The sequence below is a fragment of the Microplitis demolitor genome, chromosome 1 (assembly GCF_026212275.2).
Source record: "Microplitis demolitor isolate Queensland-Clemson2020A chromosome 1, iyMicDemo2.1a, whole genome shotgun sequence".
Lineage (NCBI taxonomy): Eukaryota > Metazoa > Arthropoda > Insecta > Hymenoptera > Braconidae > Microplitis > Microplitis demolitor.
The window spans coordinates 14,852,123-14,874,981 of NC_068545.1; the positions used below are offsets into that span (position 1 = coordinate 14,852,123).

Sequence of the window (22,859 nt, forward strand, 5' to 3'; positions counted from 1 at the left end):
ATCTACTTTTCCTTATACACACACACATACAATCGAGACTATACATATGTGATATTAGTTCGTCAGTGTAGTACGGGTAGTATGTTAGTATCGTTTCTATGGCAACCTTTCTGGGTTTGAAGTGCCATCCATATTTTATATTTTACCACGTGAGAGCAGCGAGCCAAAGCATTGTAATCCGTGATCTATTGTCTCATTGTCTGCAGCATTGTGTTGTCCTTCAAAGCAAGTGTTAAAAAATTACTTTATTGTATGAAAATAAATACTGACAAGAAAGTGATAATTATTTATACTAATTATCTACCGTAAATTTGTGCTTCAGGGTATAAATTAATTATACTGAATTATTATATATTTATTGTATTTTTAATAATAATATACTGATTTCGATTATTGATGAAAGTAAACCGGTGATGTAAATCGCAAGTTTTGCAGATTAAGTGTAAGGTAAGTGATTTTTACTTGAATGTCTAGCCATAAATTATTGATATATTATTTTAAATAAATTTTGAAAAAATTACTTGGTTTTTATGGTTTTCGAGTGTTTTGTTTTTTATTATTAGCTGTGGGAGTTATTTATTTTTAATTATCGACATGTTGAAATGAAAAAACCGTGCATTTTAACAATCATTCCTAAAAATATTAAAATGAATATTTCAATATAAAGTTACTTATTTAGATATTTTTTATGAATTTTTAATTTATTTAAAAAATATTTATTCTTTCTTTTTACCGCAAACAACAAAAATGTTTATATTTTTTTGAATATTTTTATGAATAAAGTGAAATTACCTGAACTTAGGCTTTATAAAAATTAAAATAGTTCATTTTTCTGTAATAAATTGCTATACATATTTTTAATTAGTGTATTATAAATGTAATAACTGCTAAGATTTTTTGAATTACGATACTTGCGAAAATCTTGATCGTTAAACACTATATTTAACGAATATAAATTTGCTATAGTGCGAGCGAACTAGAAAGACAAACATGGTAAACAAAAGATCAACATAAATGAAATAGCATCGTGGACCGATTCCTTTGTCATGAATATCGGTGGTCTTTTTCGCTTATTTCTAATCCCACGAAATTTTACAATTTAACTTTTTCTAAGAAATCGAATCATAATAATGTTGCGCACTTATGTTGAAGATTTAGAGGTCAAATTAAGTATTTATGTATGAAGAAAAATATTTTAAAAAAATCCTCGTGTGAAAATTTTTTATATACCCTGCTGGGGTAAATATTCAAGCGTATAAAAAATTTTCTATTATAATTAAATTTTCATCTAAAACAATAAAAAGTGTCGAACAAACTTTTTATTTTATTTCGAGTCTTGTTTTTGAAAAAATGATTAAACTATAAAAATAAAAATTATTTTAATTTTTTTTATTTCTTTAATTGATTCAATCAATTTAATTTTTGTTAACAATTTTTGATAAATGAAAAAGTCCGATAGATATTTTTTTTGTATACATTAGGATGTCCGTTATTTACAAATTGCACCCTTTAGTTAACCATGATAGAAATTATTTATCTGTGACCCAAAAGTAATAAAAAAAATAAATAAGTTTATTTCAATACCCTTTAATCCTGCTTAAGTAAGGAGACTTTCCACTTTGGTACAATGGCAAAAAATTTTATTACTTGCTTAAAAATTAACGGACAGCTATAACTAATATATATTTTGGTAGAGAATTCACCGCTCTTCAAAAAAAGTGACTTATGTTTTTTTCATAAATTCAATTATTTAAAAGATATTGAAGGTCAAAGATTCATTTGTTTCGTAAAATTAGTTTTTTTGTTTAAAAATTTCATTACTTTCTAACACAAAAATATAATATTAATGACTATAAATTTTTTGTAGAAATTTTACCCCTCCACAATGAACATTTCTTGCGCTTTTTTCGCAAATTCAACTATTTAGGTAATATCGAATCTGAAAGCTTGATATATTTCAAAAATAATATTTTTCGTTTGAAAATCTTTTAATCCTGAGCAAAACGATACGTTTTTAGGCACTGAACATTTTTTTGTCATAAATTTACCGCTCTGCAAAAAAAATTATCATATGTTTTTTGAATAAACTCAACTACTTGAGAAATATTAAAGTTCTAAGTTAAAAAAGAAAACTTTTACTAACTAATTCAAAATTTCATTGTAATGATATAAAAAAGTCTGTATATTTTGAGCGCAAATAATGTCTCTAAAACGGGTAGATTTATTATAAAAACCGAGAAGACCTTTTTTGTAGAGCGGTCAATTTTTTGCAATATGTGTATTACTTATAGCTATACAATTATTTTTAAGTGAGTAATAAATATTTATTCATTTTTATTATGAAAATTATACAAAGCCGATGAGAAAAAAAAATAGCGATTATTAGAACATATCCAATATTGTTGTTATATAAATTATATTTAGTTGATATATTCTATATAATAATACACTCATGCCATAAATTGAAGGAATACAAAAATTTTTTTAATTTTTCAGTGATTTTAGCAGAAAAGAGTAAATAGCTGAAGTTCTAAAAAAATTGAATCAAAATGCGTCGAAAGTAAAGATTTCAAGCTACAAAATGTTTTTTTTTTATTTTTTGATACGATTTTTTTTCACGAAGTTAAAGCCTTGCGAAAATCACTAAAAAATTAAAAAAAATTTTCTGTTCCTTTAATTTATGGCACGAGTGTAAACTACAAATGTTTTCTTATTTATGACAGAATTTATTTATCGAGAAAATGAAAAAGTTTGCTCTAGTCTCGAGCTCTAAAGACGACTCAAATTATTATATTATTGAAACACGATTTATATATAAAGTTGGCTCTAACGGCGGCATAAAATTGATTCAAGAAGAGGACATACACGAAGACGATTTGTTTGTCCGAAAAATCGGGTTACACCTGAGTCATGTTTCAATCATCGACATTGATGGTAATTTTTTGTTTAATTGAATTGATCACTCTATTATAAACACGTAAGAATATCTGCTATTTTTCAAGTGAGCTTGTTTTACTTGGCTACGGAGTTAATAAAGAAAAAAGCTTAATCAAATGCCGTTTGACGTAGCCTAAATAATTAAACTCTTTTAGTTTAACGCAATAACAAAAACTTCATTAGTCGCTTAAAAATTAGCTTCCGATTATGGCTAATATACAACTTTCATAGGAAATTTACTACTCTTCAAAAAAGATCTGATAGAATTTATTTGCAAATCTAACCGTTCAAGAGATATCTAAGCTTAAGACGCGTTTTCATTTGTTTCTCTATTCGTACTCAACTGAATAAACAGTACTGCTTTTGTTGCACTTGTACAGTAAATGGAAACTTTGTCCAAGCTTTTCTCTTAAACAATTGGAAGTTATCAAAAAATTAAAGTGCACTTCGATAGTTCATACAGTAAAGCATTGGGTCTGTGTCTTCATTTTGCGTTTAGAGCTTTTATTTCAGAGAAAAGCTTGGACAACATTATCTGATAACCGTTCTTAAAATTGAATAAGTTTACAAAAGTATCTTTTTATTTCGAAAGACTTTTGTCTGCTACATAAAAAATAAATATACAGCCCCTTGCTATATTTATTGAAATATCGCCATAGTAATAAAAACAATTTAGGCAACAATTGGCCTTGAGCTCGAAAATACTCTTGGATGTCATTGTTTTCGTATGACCTTTTAAGCTCAAACATATTATATTACATTACATCATGATTTATCCGAAAAATGACATAAAATGCTATTTTTTTTAACTCTTTATCGTCGATATCTTTTCAATTAATTGACAGATTCTGATGTTCAATGTAGCAATCGGCGCGATTTCTTGAGTTTTCGAGCTAAATAAATTTTGAAAATGATTAGTGCAATCGTTTTAAAGAAATTCGCGAAAAACCTTATCATTTCTTTCCCCGACAATATTTATCGAACAAATTAAACGATTCAGATTGTTGAGGTGGCAATTGGTGCGTTTAATGAGTTTTATAGCTGATTAGATTTTGAAACTTATCGATTCAATTTTTTTAAAGATATTCACACAAATACATATAGCCACGGTCTATATATTAGCGTGTCCATTTTTTCCCAAATGACATTTTTGTTTATTTGGCCACGATATAAATCATTTATTTGCGATCCAAAAATAATAAAAAAAAATTAAAAAATTTATTCTAATGCCGTTTAACTCTGTGTAAATAATGATACGTTCCCATTATAATACAGTGAGAAAAATTAAATTACTCGCTTAAAATTAAGTGTACAGGAATGACTAATACATATTTTTGTAGGAAATTTACCGCCCATCGAAAAAGGTCTCGTATGTTTGTTTAGTGAATCCAACCATTTGAAAGATATTGAAGGTCAAAGTTTGATTTCGTTCAAGAAATTGGCGTTTTTGTTTAGAATTTTATTACTCTCTAACACATAGACATAAAATTAAGCGCTATGAAATATAATGTAGGAAATTTATCGCTCTTCAAAAAAAGTTCCTTACACTGTTTTCGTAAATCCATGCTTTTAGGTAATATCGAAGGTCAAAGATGATAGATTTAAAAAAGAATATTTTTTGATTAAAATTGTATAACTCTTCAGCAAACTGATATATAATTGGACTTTTAACATTTCTTGTCAGAAATTTAGCGCTCTACAAAAAAGGTCTGTTAGATTTTTTTGATGAACTCAACCATTTAAGATAAATTTAAGCTCTAAGATGAAAGACAACTTTCACAAACTAGCTAAAAATTTCGCTCTTATAATACAAAAAATTCGTTTTATTTTAAAATTAAATATCTCTAAAACAGTTGAGTTTATTAAAAAAAATCAAAGTCCTTTTTTGTAGAGCGGTAAATTGCAAAAAAATAAAAAACCGTTAAAAGTCTAGCAATACATCTGTTTGCTGAAGAGTTATAGGATTTGAATCGAAAAACATTGTTTCTGAAATTCATCAATTTTAAGATTCGATATCACTTGAATGGTTGGCTTTAAGAAAAACGTGTAGAAAACCTTTTTGGAAGAACGATAAATTTCCTATAGGAAAGTTCATAGTGCTTAATTTTATATCTATGTGTTATAGAGAGTAATAAATTTTCGAACAAAAACGTCAACTTTTTTAAACAAATCAAAATTTGACCTTCAATATCTTTCAAATGGTTGGCTTCACGAAAAAAAACATAAGATACCTTTTTTGAAGAAAGATAAATTTCCTACTTAAATATGTATTAGTCATTGGTGTACACTTATTTTTAAGCGAGTAATAAAATTTTCGTCATCGTATTAAAATGGGAACGTATCATTACTTAGGGAGGGGGTTGAATTGCATTAAAATAAACTTTTATATTATTTTTGAATCACAAACAAATGATTTGTATCGTGGCCAAGTAAAAAAATCAACTTTGGGAAGTAACGGACACCCTACTATATACCTATATCTTAAAAGGCAATAAAATTTTTAACGAAAAAGACACATTTTTGAAACCAATTAACTTTAAGGCTTGGTAACTTTTCAATGGTTGGATTTACGAATATTTAGATGAGCAGTAAATTTTCTCCTAAAATGATGTATCGTTCATAACTGGACGCTAATTTTTGAGCGAGTGTTGATTTTTTTGTTATAGTTTTAAAGTGGAAAAGTTTAATAAGTTTGGCAAGTTTAAACAGCATTAGAAAAAACTCTTAATTTTTTTTTTTTTTTATAACAAATGAAAATTCATGGTATTAACTAATCGAGATGAAAAGACTGTAACTAAATATTCAATTCGGAAATTCGTATTTTTAATTGAAGTTTTAATTTTTAGATGATCCCTATAAGTTGCGTAAAAATTACAGCAAGATAAGACGTATCAGGATGCAAAGACTTCCTCAATATAGTCCGAATATACCTCAAAAAAAAACAGTACGAGAGATTAAAAAGGTAGTACGTATAAATCATATCTTTCTTTAGTTTCGAAAAATTTTTGTACCATCATAATAAGACAGAAAATAATAATAATGATACAAAAGCAATTATAAATATTGATACAAATATCCCGAGTAAAAAAGTGTTATATAATTAAACACGATTACATAAAATGTATATGTAGTTATAGATAAAGAAAAGTCATGACCTTGAAGTTAGCCAACTCCCGCCATTTAAAAAATAAAAAATCTTATAACTTTAGAAAAAAAAATACATTTTCAAATTTTGAAAATAATGCCCGTGTAGTTTTTTCAATTTTTTAGACGAGTATTTTTTTAAAAGGATTAAAAAATAAAAACTCGAAATAAAATTTAAAATTAAATTTTAAGATGACTATTTTTTTGTTTAAAAATTTGGACAAATCCTATTACTTTTTGATTTTTATATACAATTTTTGGAAAACTTGACGAGCATTTTTTTTAATTTTCCGTTTATCGCAATTTTTAAATAAAAATCTTATAATTTAGAAAAAAACAAAAAATTTTTGAATTTTGAAAAAATATTCGTGTAGATTTTTTAATTTTCTAGATGTGTCTTTTTTGTAAAAAATCAGAAATGTCCGAATTCTTGTTTTATATAAAAATTCATAAATTTAAAATTAACTAAAAGGTAATTCTTTTATAAAATTTATAGTCGAAGGTTCCCGTATTTATGACTATGAGTGGGGGCCAGAGCCCATTTTGTGATAAGTCTGATAGTTTCGCTGAAAAAGTAAAAAGATCTCGAAATTTACCATAAATTAGAGTTGAAGCTTCAAAAATTTTAAAAACGAATAAGCTTGTAATTACTAATGAATTTATGAATTTTTTAAAAATAACAGTTCGAGTATTTTTGATCTTTCAAAAAAAAAAAAAAAAAAAACACACGTTTAGAAAATTCAAAAATCTACACGAATATTTTTTAAAAATTCATTTTTTTTTTTTTTTTTTCGAATTACAAGATTGTTTATTTAAACATATTTGGTAACGGTAAAAAATAGTGATAAACGGAAAAATACTCGTCAAGACTTCGAAACAGTGTATATAAAAATCAAAAAGTAATGAGGTTTGTAAAAGTTTTTAAACAAAAAATAAGTAATCTTAAAGTTTAATTTCAAATTTTACCTTGAGTTTTCATTTTTTAAACTTTTTAAAAAAATACTCGTCTAGAAAATTAAATAATCAACTCGAGCATTTTTTTAAAATTTGAAAATTTTTTTTTCTAAAATTATAAGATTTTTTATTTTAAAAATGACGGGTGTCGACTAACTTCAGGATCATAAAAAGTGGGCCGATAGAATTATACACAGTCAACAATCATTCGTCAAGTTACCACTTACTCGTCAAGTTACAGTTACCACTTCATATCGTCAAGTTAACCGATCGTGTAAAACGATCGGTTAACACTAATTTATATGTTATTATAAAATAAACCGACTGTGAAAAAAAAAAACATTTATATATGTTCAAAGTAACACGTACGAGTAATGAAATTCTCGAAGATCTAACCTTTAACTTTTATACACTCATATGTTGTTTGGAACACTTAAATAATGTTGAATTTGGCATGCGCTTTTGTGTTAATGGGACACTTCATAAAAGTATATCTTACATCATTCGGTATATAGTTTAAATCAACGAAATGAATGTTAAAAATTCTTTCCTCAGCAGTAAAATAATAATAATCAAAATTACAATTTATATTTTATTATCATTGACTCGATCAATAAAACATTTAAAATTGTAACTGAAGCATTTATAATGTTTTAATTTCAATTGGAGAATTAACAAATAAAACTTAGCTCATTAATTAATTTGTTTACAACGAATTGAAGTTTCAATGCTTATTTAACTAGTTCAATCGAGCAAATTTCAGGTTAATGATTTGACAAACTGTGATGTATGTGAGAGTCATTCCTTTTATCTCATAGGGTGAATGCAATTTCGATTTCAACCCTCTGAATCTAAATTAATTTTTTATCTAACTTCATTGTCTGGTCAACTGTTTTTCTTTACAAATTTGAGACTTTTTAATTATATTTTACACGTCATAGTAATTGCTAGTTTTTATTAATGAGTATATAAATTGTATTTATATTATCATTCGTAATTTAAATATACGTCAATAGCTTCCGACAGCATTAACCTGATACTAGTTCGATTTGACTGGCATTAATCATTAATACTCCAAGTTTTGAGCATAAGTGATGGAAAATGTAATTAATAGTACGGGATGAAACATTTATGCAGAGACAGGTGGTGTCAGTTCTCGCCTTTGGATCGGGCAGAAAACTTCACCCTAGTCTACATTTTTATTATTTCATCTTTTGTGATTCTACTGAATATACTATTGACATTGAATTTACCAGAATGCAGAACCGAATGCTTCGAGAGCCACTATTGAACAAACGGTGGAAGATGTGTTGCCACCATCAATACTTCCGGATTCTGGAACCAAAACTCGAATGGATAAAGTAAGTTATATTAATATTCTAGTTTGAATTTTGAGTGCTAAAGCGTGCGCATGGAATTAATCATATTAATGTAGCACTTTTGATTTGGCTTTGTTTTATTGCCTAATCCAAACATTAAAAAAAAAGCATATCTACTTAATTTTATATAAATTCAAATTTTTTATTCGTTCATTTCTTTAATAAAACATTTGAAGTAATAACAAGCATTTAAAATGTTTGAATTTCAATTGACGAATTAACAAATAAAACTTAACGCATTAATCTATTTGTTTATAACAACTTGAAGTTTCAATGCTTATTTAACTAGTTTAATCGAGCAAATTTCCGGTTAATGATTTGACAACCTGCGATGTATGTGAGAGTCATTCTTTTTATCTCTTGAGATGAATGCAATTTTGATTTCAGCCCTCTGGAGCTAAATTAATTTTATATCTAACTCCATCGGTTGGTCAACTGTTTTTCTTTACAAATTGGAGACTTTATAATTATATTTTACACGTCATAATAATTGCTAATTTTTATTAATGTGTATATAAATTGTATTTAGATTATCATTCGTAATTTAAATATACGTCAATAGCTTCCGACAGCATTAACCTGATACTAGTTCGATTTGACTGGCATTAATTATTAATACTCCAAGTTTTGAATATAAGTGATGGAAAATGTAATTAATGGTACGGAGTGAAATATTAATTCAGGGACGGGTGATATCAGTTCTTGCCTTTGAATCGGGCAGACAACTTCACCCCGGTCTGCATTTATATTGTTTTATCTATTTTGATTTAATTAAATGTACTATTAACATCAAATATTTCAGAATACAGAACCGAATGCTTCGAAAGCCGCTATTGAAGAATCTGCACAATACTACCTAAATATGTTGCCACCATCACCGATTGCGAATCCTAGTAATGAAACTGAAATAGATGAGGTGAGTTTTTTTTAATAATCTAGTGTGAATTTTGAGTGCCGAGGCGTGCGCGTGGCATAAATCATTTCAATGTTGTACTTGGGATTTATCAACGTAAGAGCTCGTGTTGCATATGTTATTTCAATACATTTTGTCGTGAAAATTCCGAACATCTCATTCTTCTCGATTGTCTCAACCAATGAAGTAATAAAAAAAAGACTTCATGTAAATTGCATTTCTTCTGTAATATCCCAGCAATCAGGATCGCATTGAATCGCATTCAGTTTTCTATCCGATTCAATTGGATTCAATCCTATTTTTGGAATGGCTGTCTTATCAATCCGTATCAATGCAATTCAATGCGGCACGTTGAAATAGGTTACGTAGGAAAATGTTTTTACCAATTAACCCGAAATTCTTGATTACCGATAGCCGAAAATTAAAAAATTTAATACGATTATCTATGACTCTAAAATAATTAAGAGAAAAAAATTTATTTAATACACAGTGTAAATAGAAAACATCTAGTAAAATTATAGCTTTTGCAATCATTTTAATGATATCAAATTTTTTTAGTAAAATAATCCACTAAGAAACAAAAATTGAATCACTGTGAAAGTAATTGAGTTTAATAGCATGCATTTATTTATTTAAAAAAATACAAACTATTAAACTTTGTTAAAATATTAACATTAAAAATGTCCGATAGACAAAGCAAACTAATTTGAAACGAATTTCATTAGCATAAAATTATATAAAAAGAGAATTATTTCAAGTAGAATGATGATTTTTTGGAATGAATACTAGCAAACGTATTATACACTTGTCCCAAAAATTAAGGGATAGAAAAAAAAATTGGAAATTTTTGGGTGATTTTCAACATGCTGTACTTCAGTAAACAATGGTCGTAGATAAAAAAAAAAAAAAAAAGCGAATTTTAGCCTCAATTTTATAATTTTCGGATCAGGACCTCAAATTTTTTTATCATGCAGAGTTACGGAGTAATCGTAAGAAAACCAAAAAAAGAAAAAATTTTTTTCAAAATTTTTGCTCGTCTTTCAACAAGTCTATGGGCTTTAATAAATTCTTTTCGATAATTTGAGTTCTATGACTCGTTTAGGAAATTTTATGCCCTTTAATTTGGCGGCCTCAAAAAGTCTGTACGACGATTTAGCGCCGAGTTATCATTGATCAAAGCAAAAGAGTCCATTTGGGCTTTGATAATCAATAACTCCGGACGTATTGGTCGTACAGAGAATGAAAGTAGGGTTTTGAAAACTGAAAAACATTCTCTGTAAGACGATATTAATGGCTTCTGATAGACAAATGTTTTTTGAAGCAATAATGTTTACTAAAAAACAAGTCGAAATTCGCATATTTCAGGATATTCGGCAATCTTGCTATAAGTTTGGATATAACGGATAGGAAAGAATATCATCGTTTTTTTTTCAATTTCCAAGTGTCCTGAAAAAACCCAGAAAATTTCAAAGTGCTGCGATTTTTCTTTTTAAATGTCCTGAAACTTTAAATTTATCAATTTTTTTCTAAAAATCACCATAACTTGTAGTTTCTCGGTTTTTGTTCATTTTTTCGATTCCAAAATTTTGTTTTTGACTAATAATCTTGTTTTCTTTGATCGATAACCAATCTTCTCGATTCTAATGGAATATTCTCTAATCTAATATTTTTTTCTAATTTACCGCAAAAAAACCGTTGAATTGACGATATAATTTAATTTTATAAAATTTAGATGATAACAGTTATTATTTTTCATTCTATGAAAAGCTTTTCCTTTCAATAAATGACCGCGATAATTAAATAGTAATTCGATTTGATATTTTATTTCAATTATTACTACTTTAATGGCTTATGATACACAGAAATCTTAGTTGCTTATTCAGTTTGACCTCTAAGCTGCATGATCTACAGGGCCTTAAAAATCCTATACGATTCAATACTTTCCAACGCGATACACTGGGTTTCAAAAATAGTATTGAATCGCATTGCCTTCCAATGCGATTCCGATTGCTGGGATAACACTCGACTACCTTACGTAGTTCCTAATTTAAGTACATGCTGAAGTTTAAGTATATTCAAGATGAAAAAAAAATTTTTAACCGACTTTTAGTCAACTGAAATGAGCTCCATTGATTTTATATAATATTTCTGTGGACAAAAAAGTACACTACTAGCAAGAAGTGACTCATAAACAATTTTAGCATAGTTTTAAGTTTTTTAATTTAGACAATTTTTAAAGAAAGTTGATGAAGGAAATATCACTTAGGTATCAGCTAGCCTGTACTCGTGTGACCACGATACATTTCGAAGAAGTGGACGAATCACTTTGACCGATATCATACTGCCAAAAAAAAAAATTTACGTGAATTGAACAGGTAAAACTTTTGTAGCTTGTAAAGTTATACATGGAAAGATTGGAACCCGACTGGTTACTATTCTGCTTTCAACTCAGTACGGTGGTGGAAAAAAATACCTAATTGTGGTGCAGCACCACACTGATTACTGTGCGGGATCTGACTGAGTCGTGTGCGCGTATCACTCGAAAAAAGGGTAAGACCCCGTACTGAAAAATTTTTTGATTTAGAAATCTTACACTAAAAGACAGTCGTAGATTAATGTAGGAGGATAGTTTTTTAAGTTCCTGCTTAAAATTCAGTTATTTTATCAGTTTAAAAAGAATGTAGTTATGTAATATATATTAGACTGGGCAAAAAAAATCGACTATTTTTTTTTCTTTCGATACTGCGAAAATACACGGGAAAAAAAATATTGTTCTTCGAACGATCTAAAGTATAGCTACTCGTAGATTGTTACCACAACGATACGTATACTTATGGTAAAAATATCTTATCGTTCCTGTAACTATCTATTGGATAGCTGTGAGCCCTACACGACTTTCTGTAATCGTCATCTCACACGCCGGCGTCTAACTTAATTAAACATCCATTTTGGCGCCTTTTTTCAAATGTAACAATTCGAGTTCATTTTTTTAAAAATTTGTTAACTATCAATAACCTTACTGATTATTTACGTAATGATCAATCTAATAAAACTACTATATATTTCAATTGTGAAAAATATGTAAAAATCAAACAGCGGTTGAGGCAGCCGTTTGGCACGCGCGTGGCTCGGGCGATCACCGAAGTTAAGTAGCATCGAGCATGATCACTACTTGGCTGGGTGACCGTTTAGCCACACGTCGGGTTCGAACGAAGGTCTCTGATCGCTAGGCGCGGGATGAAGATCCAGTGATCGGTAAAATGGGAATTTTATCGATCACTGGAGCTTCACCCAAACCGAACTGTACTGGCTAGGTTTTCTCTGTGGTTTCCCTAGCCACTGCACCTCCATTGCACAAGGGAGGTTGCAGGGTATCACCGTAATGATGCAGCACAGTATAAGCACAAGTCGGGCCACAGCCGCACAAACGAAAGGCAGAGGAGGAGAAGTAAAGCAGTTTGCGATATAAAGGCAAAAAGTGTAAAAGGCCGTAATTGCGGCTATACACTAGAAAACATAATAATAAAATAATAAAAATGTAAAAATCAATTTAATTAGTTGAATTTATATTATATATATATACATATATATATATGTATATATAACCTCAAGAATTGAAAGATATATTCATATTTATATTTGAAATTTATTCAGACTGCAAATAATATATTAGTTTCATAAATTATTTTATTTAATCAAAATTATTTATGTAAGATAGGGCTCAGAAGATACGGTATAGGTCTCAGAGCTATCTACCGCATTGTTGTCAGAACGATACTGTAGATCGTTGCAGTAACAATTTAGTAGGTAACTATTACGTATTGTTACTGTAACTATACAGTATACTTCTCAGAACAATATTTTTTTCTCCGTGTATTGTTCCTGATGACCAAAAAAAATTATTGTGCAAGTTTGAGCCTTTAATATTGATATCAAGAAGTGTACCGTTACGACTATTCGTTTTTTAAAAGTAATTTCATTTTTTACCCAAAACTCGTAAGTCATCTATCTAAAAAATTTGAGCAATGTATATTCTTGAAGGAAATTAAATGTCCTACAATAAATCTCTCTTAGTAAATTGACGTAAAACGAACCGTTTCCTTGTAACCGTGCTTTAAATATTGATTTATTTTTTAAATTCTTTGCTTCTATTTTGAATTTTTGTAACTACTAGAAATATTGGAATTTTTTCTTGTCAAGATACATGTTTTTGAAAGAAATTTAATACTCTACGAAAAAGGTCTTATAACATTTTTTGCTAAATTTACTCTTTCAAAAGTTATTCAAGGTTAAAGTTGAGACAAAACGACTTGAATAAAGAAATCCATTTTGAGCTTTGTTATATAACAAAGAAATTGACTTTAAGCTTATGAAACCTGTCCAATCGGAACGTCTTGTCATCAATGTTTCTAATGAAAAGCACTACTTTTCCGCTTCGTATTTGGGGTGTGGAATGAAACCGTTATCAAACTTTTGTATTACAATTTATGAACTGAAAGTAAAGCAATATTTAGCTATTAAAAAAAAAAAAGTTGAAACATTCTCTAGCAGACGAGTTGACGTATTTAAAATCGGTTTAATTTGAGTTTAAGTTCGAGCTTAGTTTAAATATCATACACTCCAAGCTTTGAAATCCGTTGATAAGTGGTTTCATTTTTGTTTAGTCAAAGTACAAAATAAAACTAGTTTATATGTTGTATCTGTTTGTAAATGTCATATTTATTCATTTTCAAGCTGGTTTATTCTCTGTTCAGTTTAGTTTGAATTTAATATAGGTTTATTCTCAATATTTTTATTTTTAAAAATTTTTAAAAAACGGTTGGATAATTCAAAACTTAACCTTCTTTTACTAAATTTCGAACTTAATAAAATTATTTTATTAATAACAGGAAAATGAAACAACTGTCACCATGGAACCATCAATTAATAACACCTCAAACCCAGAGCAACTTCGTCAAGCCTTAGCAGATGTTACAAATAACACAGAAAATTCAAATAATCGGTCACAAATCCGTAGTGATGAAACCTTATCAAACTCAAGTAGTACACTTTCACGAAGATCATTGAATTCACAAACAACACGAGTCAACTCTCAAAGCAATCCTCGTTCATCACATCATCCCTTCACACGCCGTACATTCATACCACGTTTACAACTCTCACACAAAAAGCAAACTCCTTGCAAACCTGGCTTATATCGACAACTGCAAAGATTAGAAACAAAAGTAGATAAATTGGCTGATATCGTTAAAACAATAACAAATGAAAACTTTACAGTCTTGAATACAAATGTAAGAAGACGTTATCCAAAGTTGAGAGAATCTACGGTGGTGGTAAATAATAAAGAGGTAAATTTACAGCTTATTTATATTATTTTCAGCAACTTGTTGTAAGAAAGCACGTCTTTGATTCGTTAAAGAAGATACTACCAAGAATATTTATAACACACAATGTTCTCATCTTTCGCGAAAGAAATTAAAACCTTATACTTTTTACATCTATGGAAAATTATATTTTATAAATTACTTGTGCTCTATCTGAGCGATCTAACAGAAATATCCAATCAACAGCTGTCTGAAGTTAACAACGACGGAAAGTCGCAGACTGTAAGATTCAATTGAATTAATCTTAATATACACGGAGAGAAAAACATGGGAATTTTTCCCATCTTGCTTAGGAAAATTTCCTATGTTGACATAGCAAATTTTGCTTTATCAACATGGGAAATTTTACTAAAAGAAAAAGGTGAATATTACCATATTTTATAGGAATTTAACCCACATATTATAGGAATATCTTCCATATTACCATTGGAAAAATTTCCATGTAGGCATGGTTAAAATTCCCTTTTTAACATTGCTGACTTCCTATATTGACATAGATATTGTTACTATGTCAGCACTGGAATTTTTCCTATCTTGACAAAGAAAAAATTCCTCTGTTAGCATAGTAAATATTCCCATGTTGATAAAGTAAAAATATCCATGTTGGCTTGGGAAAAATTTTCATGTCAACATAGAAAGAATTGCTAGGTTTCACGAGAAAAGTTCACAAGAAGCTAAAACCAACAAAATACCAAATATTTTGATCATTATTATCACTTAGGCGTTAAAGCGATAAAATAGAGATATGAGAAGGTTTTAACGTATACAAAAATAGAATTTCAAAGTTTTCGAAAAAATTTTGTGTAATTTAATTAAAAATTTTTGTAGCGACTACCAATGAACAAATATTTTTATAAATTCGGTGAATATAAACGAGTACGTAATAATCAATTACGTCGTGTTACTGAAAGTACATAATCGTCAATTCAATTATTTTGATTTAGTTCATAAATTACGTAGAAAACGTCAGTTTACATACACTGTAAAAAATAATTGAGGTAAGTCCAAGCGATGTAGGTGTTAAAATTTCCGGTGTTAAGTTTCAACACCGAAAGCGGTGTTCAACTAACACCGCCGGTAAATATTCTTGACCAGCGTTAAAATATTTTATTTTGGAAATATTTTTACTCACTCGATCGCTACAGTTAAACAGTGCACGGGGTGTGTGTGTGTGTGTGTGTGTGTGTGTGTGTGTGTGTGTGTGTGTGTGTGTGTGTGTGTGTGTGTGTGTGTGTGTGTGTTTAAGTGTGTATATGTACGTGAATGCGAATATGTGTGTGTTTGTGCATGAGTTTGACTGTGTGTGAATGTGTATTTGATCATGTGTACATGTTTGTTTATACGCGTATGTGTGCTGGTTTGTTTGAGTACGTGTATGGGTGTGTGCGTGTTTGTGCTCACGTGTGCAAGTGCGTGTGCGCGCACACATGTGTTCTTTTTTAGCACTGCTCTTTTTACAGTGTACATAGTAATTTCTACTCTGTTGACATGGGAATTATTTCTACCTTAACATCGGAAATTTTCCCATCTTGACATTGAAGAATTTCCAATGTCATTAAAGGCATGCCGGCAATGTCTACATGTGAATTTTTCCCATGTTAACATAGGGAAAATTAACATTATCAATATAGGAATGATTCCTATGTAACAAAGCAAAATGTACCATGTGACACAGGTACAATTTACGTGTTGTCATAGTAAAATTTACAATGCCAACAAAGGAATTTTCCCCAAGCAAAACTAAAAAAATTCCCAATTTTTTTCTCTCCGTGTATAATTTATTATAATATAAACCTAACTGAAGACTCTACATGTATTCGTTGAATATACTGTTGTGTTAGAAGTCATTTCAGTATGCACGGGGTAGTATTCTTTGTAATTAAAAAAAGATATCTTTCCTTACAAAAAAAGCTAATTTGAAATTAATGCCATGGCAAACTACGACGTATGCTAAAATTGGGAATTAAATAAATTAGTGGCATAAAAGCAGTTGCTGAATGTTTAATTAAACCGTATCAGCATCTCAATTTTTTTTTTTTACAAATTTCCAGCTTCTCAATTTTATTTAAAATGTCAAAATATCTGCTAGTTTTTAATTATAAGTAAATAAATTTTATTCTAATTGGAATTCGTAATTTAAACATACGTCAACGGTTTCCCACAATATTAATGTGATATTGGTTTGATTCGACTGGTCTCAAACATTGAAATTTAAAGTTTTGAGCATAAGTGATGAAAAATGTAATGAGTGACATGGGATGAAACATTCATGAAAGCACGGGTGATATCATCTCTCAGGTTCATATCGGGCAGACAAACACCTTCTCATGCACTTCCATTGTTTCATCTCTTGCGACTCAATGTACTATTCATGATCAACAATCTATTGTATTTTTTTTAATTTCATTTAGATGTATGTCATTGATGGTACACATATTTCGGCCGAAGATTACGCCAAATTAGTTCAGGCACCAACTATGCGGAAACGAGTGAATCGAATCATAAATATTTTGTGGGAACCTGAAAAGCTCGTGAAAATGTACATGAAACCAGATGTTAAAGATCCTTTAAAAATTGTGGTGACACCGGAAGAAAAAAAAAAAGTTAGAGGTATGAAAAAACTTTTTATAAACTCATTTTTTTAAGCTCTTTTGCGCTTGAAAACTGTGTAAAGTTCGGGGTCTAGCCTGCAAGGTCAATCGGCTTTAAAATTTAGTAATAAGTATTTAATTGAGTAACTGAGAATTAGGAGGGCACTTTTTTATCAATTGAAATAAAAATTAATTTTTTTTTTTAAATAGAAATATTAAATACTTTGTAGCTATATATTTTGTTTCATTTATTACTGACTAAAGTCTTGCATGAACCTCTTGATTATATTTGATAACATTTTTACGATCTTCGTTATCACTTCAGAAAAAAATTTGTTGTTAATATCTTCGTAATACAGTTAATATAATTTCCAAAATCCAAGTATCGAACTTTTCTACTAGAAAAATAAAACTATTTATACCTTCAACACCCATGAAACAATCCTGCAAACTTTCAGAAACGTGAAATTACAATAAATGATTTCTGCGCTTAAATTTTCTTTAATTTCCAATGCAGTTATTTGTAGGAAATTGAATGCTGTACAAAGAGTATTTTATCATTTTTCGATAAATCCTCAAAATTTAACTTTCACCATATTTTAAGATACCCTATCGATTTTTCATTGCTCATAAAAAAAAAAATAGTCCCCTAATTTGAAACAGTCAAATACATATATTTAGGGTGCGCCAAAAAGAAAGAACTATTTTTTTTTTTTATTAAGTTACCGTGAAAATGTTGTTAAAGATGATGAACAGAAAATTCTGGTAAAGTTTGAGCTCTTAATATTAATATTAAGAGGTGGCGCTTCGTGATTTTTTATTTTCTATTTAAAAAACATTGGAAAAAATCATTTTTTTGTTTGGAATTTTTCACCTTGGCAACGGCTTATTATATAAATAAGCCCAGCATACATTTGTGTAGGGAATTTAACGCTGTATAAAAAAAACTCTCCTATCTTTTTTCAAAAAATCCATCTTTTCAAAAATTATTCGAGCTCAAAGTCAAGTTAGAATAAAATTCGAGAACTTTTTACTTTTCCGTCGAAACTATCGGACTTATCAAAAAATGTCATATAATTTTTTTTTGTAGATAGTTTAATTAACTAAAAATTATTTCTGATAAGTTTTTTTGAAATACCTTTTTTTCTTAGTTATTTAAATTATAATGCCAATCTCCTGAAAAATAGTGTTCTGTTCGACTTTAAGAACTTGGCATTGAAATGAAAATAACTAGAAAACAATGCAGAATTTGAAAAAAATTTCTCAACGATAATTTGAAGGAAATAAAATTTTCTACAAAAAAGATTAAATGATATTTTTTGATAAGTCCGATAGTTTCGCCAAAAAAGTAAAAAGATCTCGAAATTTACTTTAACTCGACTTTGAGCTCCAATAACTTTTGAACAGATGGATTTTTCAAATAAAAGATAGGAGAGTTTTTTTTATACAGCGTTAAATTCCCTACAAAAATGTATGCTGGGCTTATTTATACAATAAGCCGTTGCCAAGGTGAAAAATTCCAAACAAAAAAATGATTTTTTCCAATGTTTTTTAAATAGAAAATAAATAATCACGAAGCGCCACCTCTTAATATTAATATGGAAAGCTCAAACTTTACCAGAATTTTCTGTTCATCATCTTTAACATCATTTTCACGGTAACTAAAGAAAAAAAAAATTAGTTCTTTTTTTTTGGCCCATCCAAAATATATATATTAGGGTGTCCCAAAAAAAATTGAAATATAAAAAAAAAAATCCTCACCAAATTTCAGCCAGATATCTTTAAAATTAAGCTATTACAGAGGGAGTCCTCTTTTCCGTTTAAAATACCCGCGAAAATTTTTAATTTTAGTTTTTCGTTATTAAGACTATGAAATTTTTTTTTTTTTTAAATTCCGACTAGAATAATTTTGCAGGAAATTAAATTTTATACGAAAAAAGTGCCAATGCATTATGTACGTTAAACGAACTGGGAAAAAGAAAATTAAATCTCCTACAAAATCGTGCCTGTCAAAATTAAAATAAAAATATTTGTTGATGGAATAAAAATGAAAAATAATTTTAAAAAATTTAACACTGAGAAAACTAAATTTTTGTTGACCTTTGAATCCCCGTAACTCTTACCCAGTTCGCTTGACGTACATAATGCAGCAACACTTTTTTGTAGAGAATTTAATTTCCAACAAAATTATGCTCGATGAAATTTCAAAAAAAATCTTTTTCATAGTTTTAATAACGAAAAACTGATATTAAAAATTTTCGCGGTTATTTTAAATCAGAAAGTGGACCTCTCTTCTGTGATAGATCAATTTTAAAGATATCTGGCTAAAATTTGGTGAGGATTTTTTTTTATAATATAAAGTATCTTTTGAGTCCATAAGACGTTAAAAAAAAAAAATTTTTTTTTTTTTGAGACACTAATATCTATGAATATACGTATCCATACGTACATGCATAAACTTTTCGACTGATAGCGTTTTTGAAGATTTCTCGTCAAAATAAAACAAACTACAGCGAAACTCCTTGAAAATCTTGACATCAGACCTGCAATAGCTGTATTTAAAAAAAAAATTTATATATATTAAATAAACGAAATAAACCTAAAAATGGTATATTTACTTGTTGCAGATTTGTCTCTCTATATTCAAAAAAAGCGAGAGTTAAACATTGCCAAAAATGGCAATGATGATATAGAAAGATTTTTGGACAAGTGGATGGGAGAATATTTTAAAGAGTGTCGCCGTCAAGCAAAGAAGTAGTAGATAATGTTTTTCATAACTCAGTTTAAAATATATTGCATTTAAGTTAAAGTAATTGTTTAATTAAATAAATGTGACATCTAAATAATAATTATTTGTTGTTTTGTATCTGTGTATTGAAACCCTTATGTCATCACGGAATCGTCTACATTCTGATCGGATCTTAATTTTCACTATTTATTCTATAGGCGACTATCTTGATTATGTTTAAAGATGGATCGAATTGGTCGTTTAGTTTAAAAGTTACTCTATTCAAATTAATGTAACTTACAAACTAAAAACTTACAAATTTCTATTTCAATCGTTTTTATGTATTTTCGTCCAAAAACATTAGTTTTACGAGGCGACATTGTGAACCAAAATTGAAAAATCGCTTGTTAATTTATTATTTCCGATTCCTTGAATTCTGAAAGTTTTATGCACAGTGTAATTTTTTTGATTTCAAACACGGCAGATGTAGTGTGTAGCCACTGTGGGCATACCGTGTTTACATGGTGAATACTCCGTGTAAACACGGTGGATGCAGTTTGTAGTTACCGTAGATACACCGCGAAAACACGGTGGATACCTCGTGTAAACACGGTGGATGAAATGTGTAGTCCCCATCGACACACCGCGAAAACACGGCAAATACACTGTGAAAACACCGTGGATACCTCGTGTAGTCCTCGTCGACACACCGCGAGAATAGGGTAAATACACTGTGAAAACACGATGGATACCTCGTGTAAACACGGTGGATACCTCGTGTAGTCCTCGTCGACACACCGCGAAAACACGGTAAATACACCGTGAAAACACGGTGGATACCTCGTGTAAACACGGTGGATGAAATGTGTAGTCCCCGTTGACACACCGTGAAAACACGGCAAATACACTATGAAAACACCGTGGATACCTCGTGTAAACACGGTGGGTATAGTGTGTAGTCAACAAAGTCACACCGTGAAAACACCGTGGATACCTCGTGTCAACACGGTGAATACCCGGTGTGAGAATGGAACAAATCCACGATGTTTACACGGTGAAAACACCGTGTAAACACCGTGGATTTTCGGGTGTTTCCACCATGTAAACCTCAGTGTTTCCACCGTGATCCAAAACTGCGAGGGCAGTTTGCCGATGCTTCGGCTTGTTCACAAAAGGCGGTTTATTGTTCATATACGACGATTTATTGTTCACTCGGAATTAGTTTACTATCAATTAATTTAACGAGTCGTCGATAAAAACTCAGATTGTTCTTTACGACGTATATCTAATTGTTCAAAAATCCGAATTGAAATTGTTCTTTTGGTCGAGCCGAATTGTTCAAATACAAAAACGTGGCCGTTCAGTAAGGCGTCTGTCCCGGATCTCCCGTTTCAATCCATGCGTTGGATCAATTGCTCGGTCGAAGTAGAACTTTTTGATTCTAGATGTCACTAGAATTTGCTCATCTGGTAACTATTGATTATTTCAAATAAACTCAAACCACGAGTCGATGTCGAATTTTTCATCATGTTACAATATATGTACACATATATGCACACACATGAAGAAAAAATAAATTCTCGACTGAAGGTAAATATTCTTGATTCAAGAAAATTTTTTTGGAGACTTAAACTTTTTCAGATAAAGTAGAAATCTTCTCCGTCCAAGACGAATTTTTTTTAACCAAGACAAATTCTCTTGGCTCAAGAAAATCTTGACTTGGTTCCCGAAAACGTTTGTCTTCAAAAATATTTTCTTGACTCAAGATAACTTTTTTTTTCTGTGTGTGATTGCATGTGTACATACTAGGGTGTCCGTTATCTACCGAATTAGATTTTTTGACTTGGCTATGATATAAATCATTTATTTGTGATCCAGAAATGACAAAAAAAAAATAAAAACGTGTATTCTAATGCCGTTTAACCCTGCCTAAGTAATGATATTTTCTCATTTTAAAACAATGAGAAAAATTTTATTACTTGCTTAAAAATAAGTGCACAGCAATAACTAATACGTGTAGGAAATTTCCCGCTCTCCAAAAAAGGTGTCTTCTGTTTTTTTCATGAGTCCAACTGTTTAAGAGGTATTAAAGGTCAAAGTTTGATTTATTTATAAAAATTTGCGTTTTTGTTTGAAATTTTATAACTCTTTAATACCTAGACGTAAAATTAGGCGCTATAAACTTTCTTGAAGGAAATTTATTGCTCTTCAAAAAAAGTTTCTTACACTTTTTTCGTAAATCCAACCATTTAAGTGATATCGAAGCTCAAAATTGATAGATTTAAAGAATATTTTTTTTTCGGTTAAAATTCTATAACTTATCAACAAACAAATATTTACACAGGCTTTCAACAATTTTTTGTTGAAAATTCACCGCTCTATAAAAAAGGTTTCTTTAATTTTTTTGATAAACTCAACTGTTTAAGAGATATTTAAGCTCGAAATAAAAGAAATTTTTTATATCATCGGAGCTAAATTTTGAGTTGGTTTGTGAAACTTTTCTGTCAAATTCAAGCTTAAATATCTCTTAAACGATTGAGTTTATTAGAAAAATCAAAGAGATTTTCTTTGTAGGGTGGTAAATTTCTGACAAAACTCTGTTAAAAGGCTAAGTTAATATCGGTTTGTTGAGGAGTTATAGAATTTCAGTCGAAAAACATTATTTTTTAAATCTATCAACTTTGAGCTTCGATATCACTTAAATGGTTGGATTTACGAAAAAAGTGTAAGAAACTTTTTTTGAAGAGCAATAAATTTCCTACAAAAATATGTATTAGTCCTTGCCGTGCACGTATATTTAAGCAAGTAATAAAATTTTTCTCATTGTAC

General features: G+C 29.3%; 2 protein-coding genes across 5 annotated transcripts in view; one reads left to right on the forward strand and one right to left on the reverse strand.

The window, feature by feature from the left end:
• LOC103578206 (uncharacterized) overlaps positions 1-22,859 on the reverse strand; it is a 165,651-nt gene that overhangs the window by 45,817 nt on the left and 96,975 nt on the right. The window lies entirely within an intron of this gene.
• Positions 71-20,151, forward strand: LOC128668049 (uncharacterized). Of its 3 annotated transcripts, none has more exons than XM_053740208.1 (8): positions 71-447; positions 2,724-2,934; positions 5,784-5,902; positions 8,292-8,396; positions 9,217-9,330; positions 14,217-14,675; positions 17,123-17,321; positions 19,930-20,151. In XM_053740208.1, the coding sequence occupies exons 2-8, from the start codon at positions 2,742-2,744 to the stop codon at positions 20,058-20,060; spliced, it is 1,320 nt and encodes a 439-aa protein (XP_053596183.1). In that variant the 5' UTR covers positions 71-447; positions 2,724-2,741; the 3' UTR covers positions 20,061-20,151. The 3 variants fall into 3 exon arrangements, with proteins under 3 accessions (XP_053596183.1, XP_053596185.1, XP_053596187.1); XM_053740210.1 differs by having other exon boundaries at positions 77-447; positions 5,784-5,899; XM_053740212.1 differs by lacking the exons at positions 71-447; positions 5,784-5,902 and having other exon boundaries at positions 2,825-2,934.

Bases quoted from the DNA above. Each gene is read 5' to 3' on its own strand.
- LOC128668049 (XM_053740208.1), top strand. From the start codon at position 2,742: ATGAAAAAGTTTGCTCTAGTCTCGAGCTCTAAAGACGACTCAAATTAT. The intron at 9,331-14,216 runs GTGAGTTTTTTT...TATTAATAACAG, and splicing joins ATGAAACTGAAATAGATGAG to GAAAATGAAACAACTGTCAC. The intron at 17,322-19,929 runs GTATGAAAAAAC...TACTTGTTGCAG, and splicing joins AGAAAAAAAAAAAGTTAGAG to ATTTGTCTCTCTATATTCAA.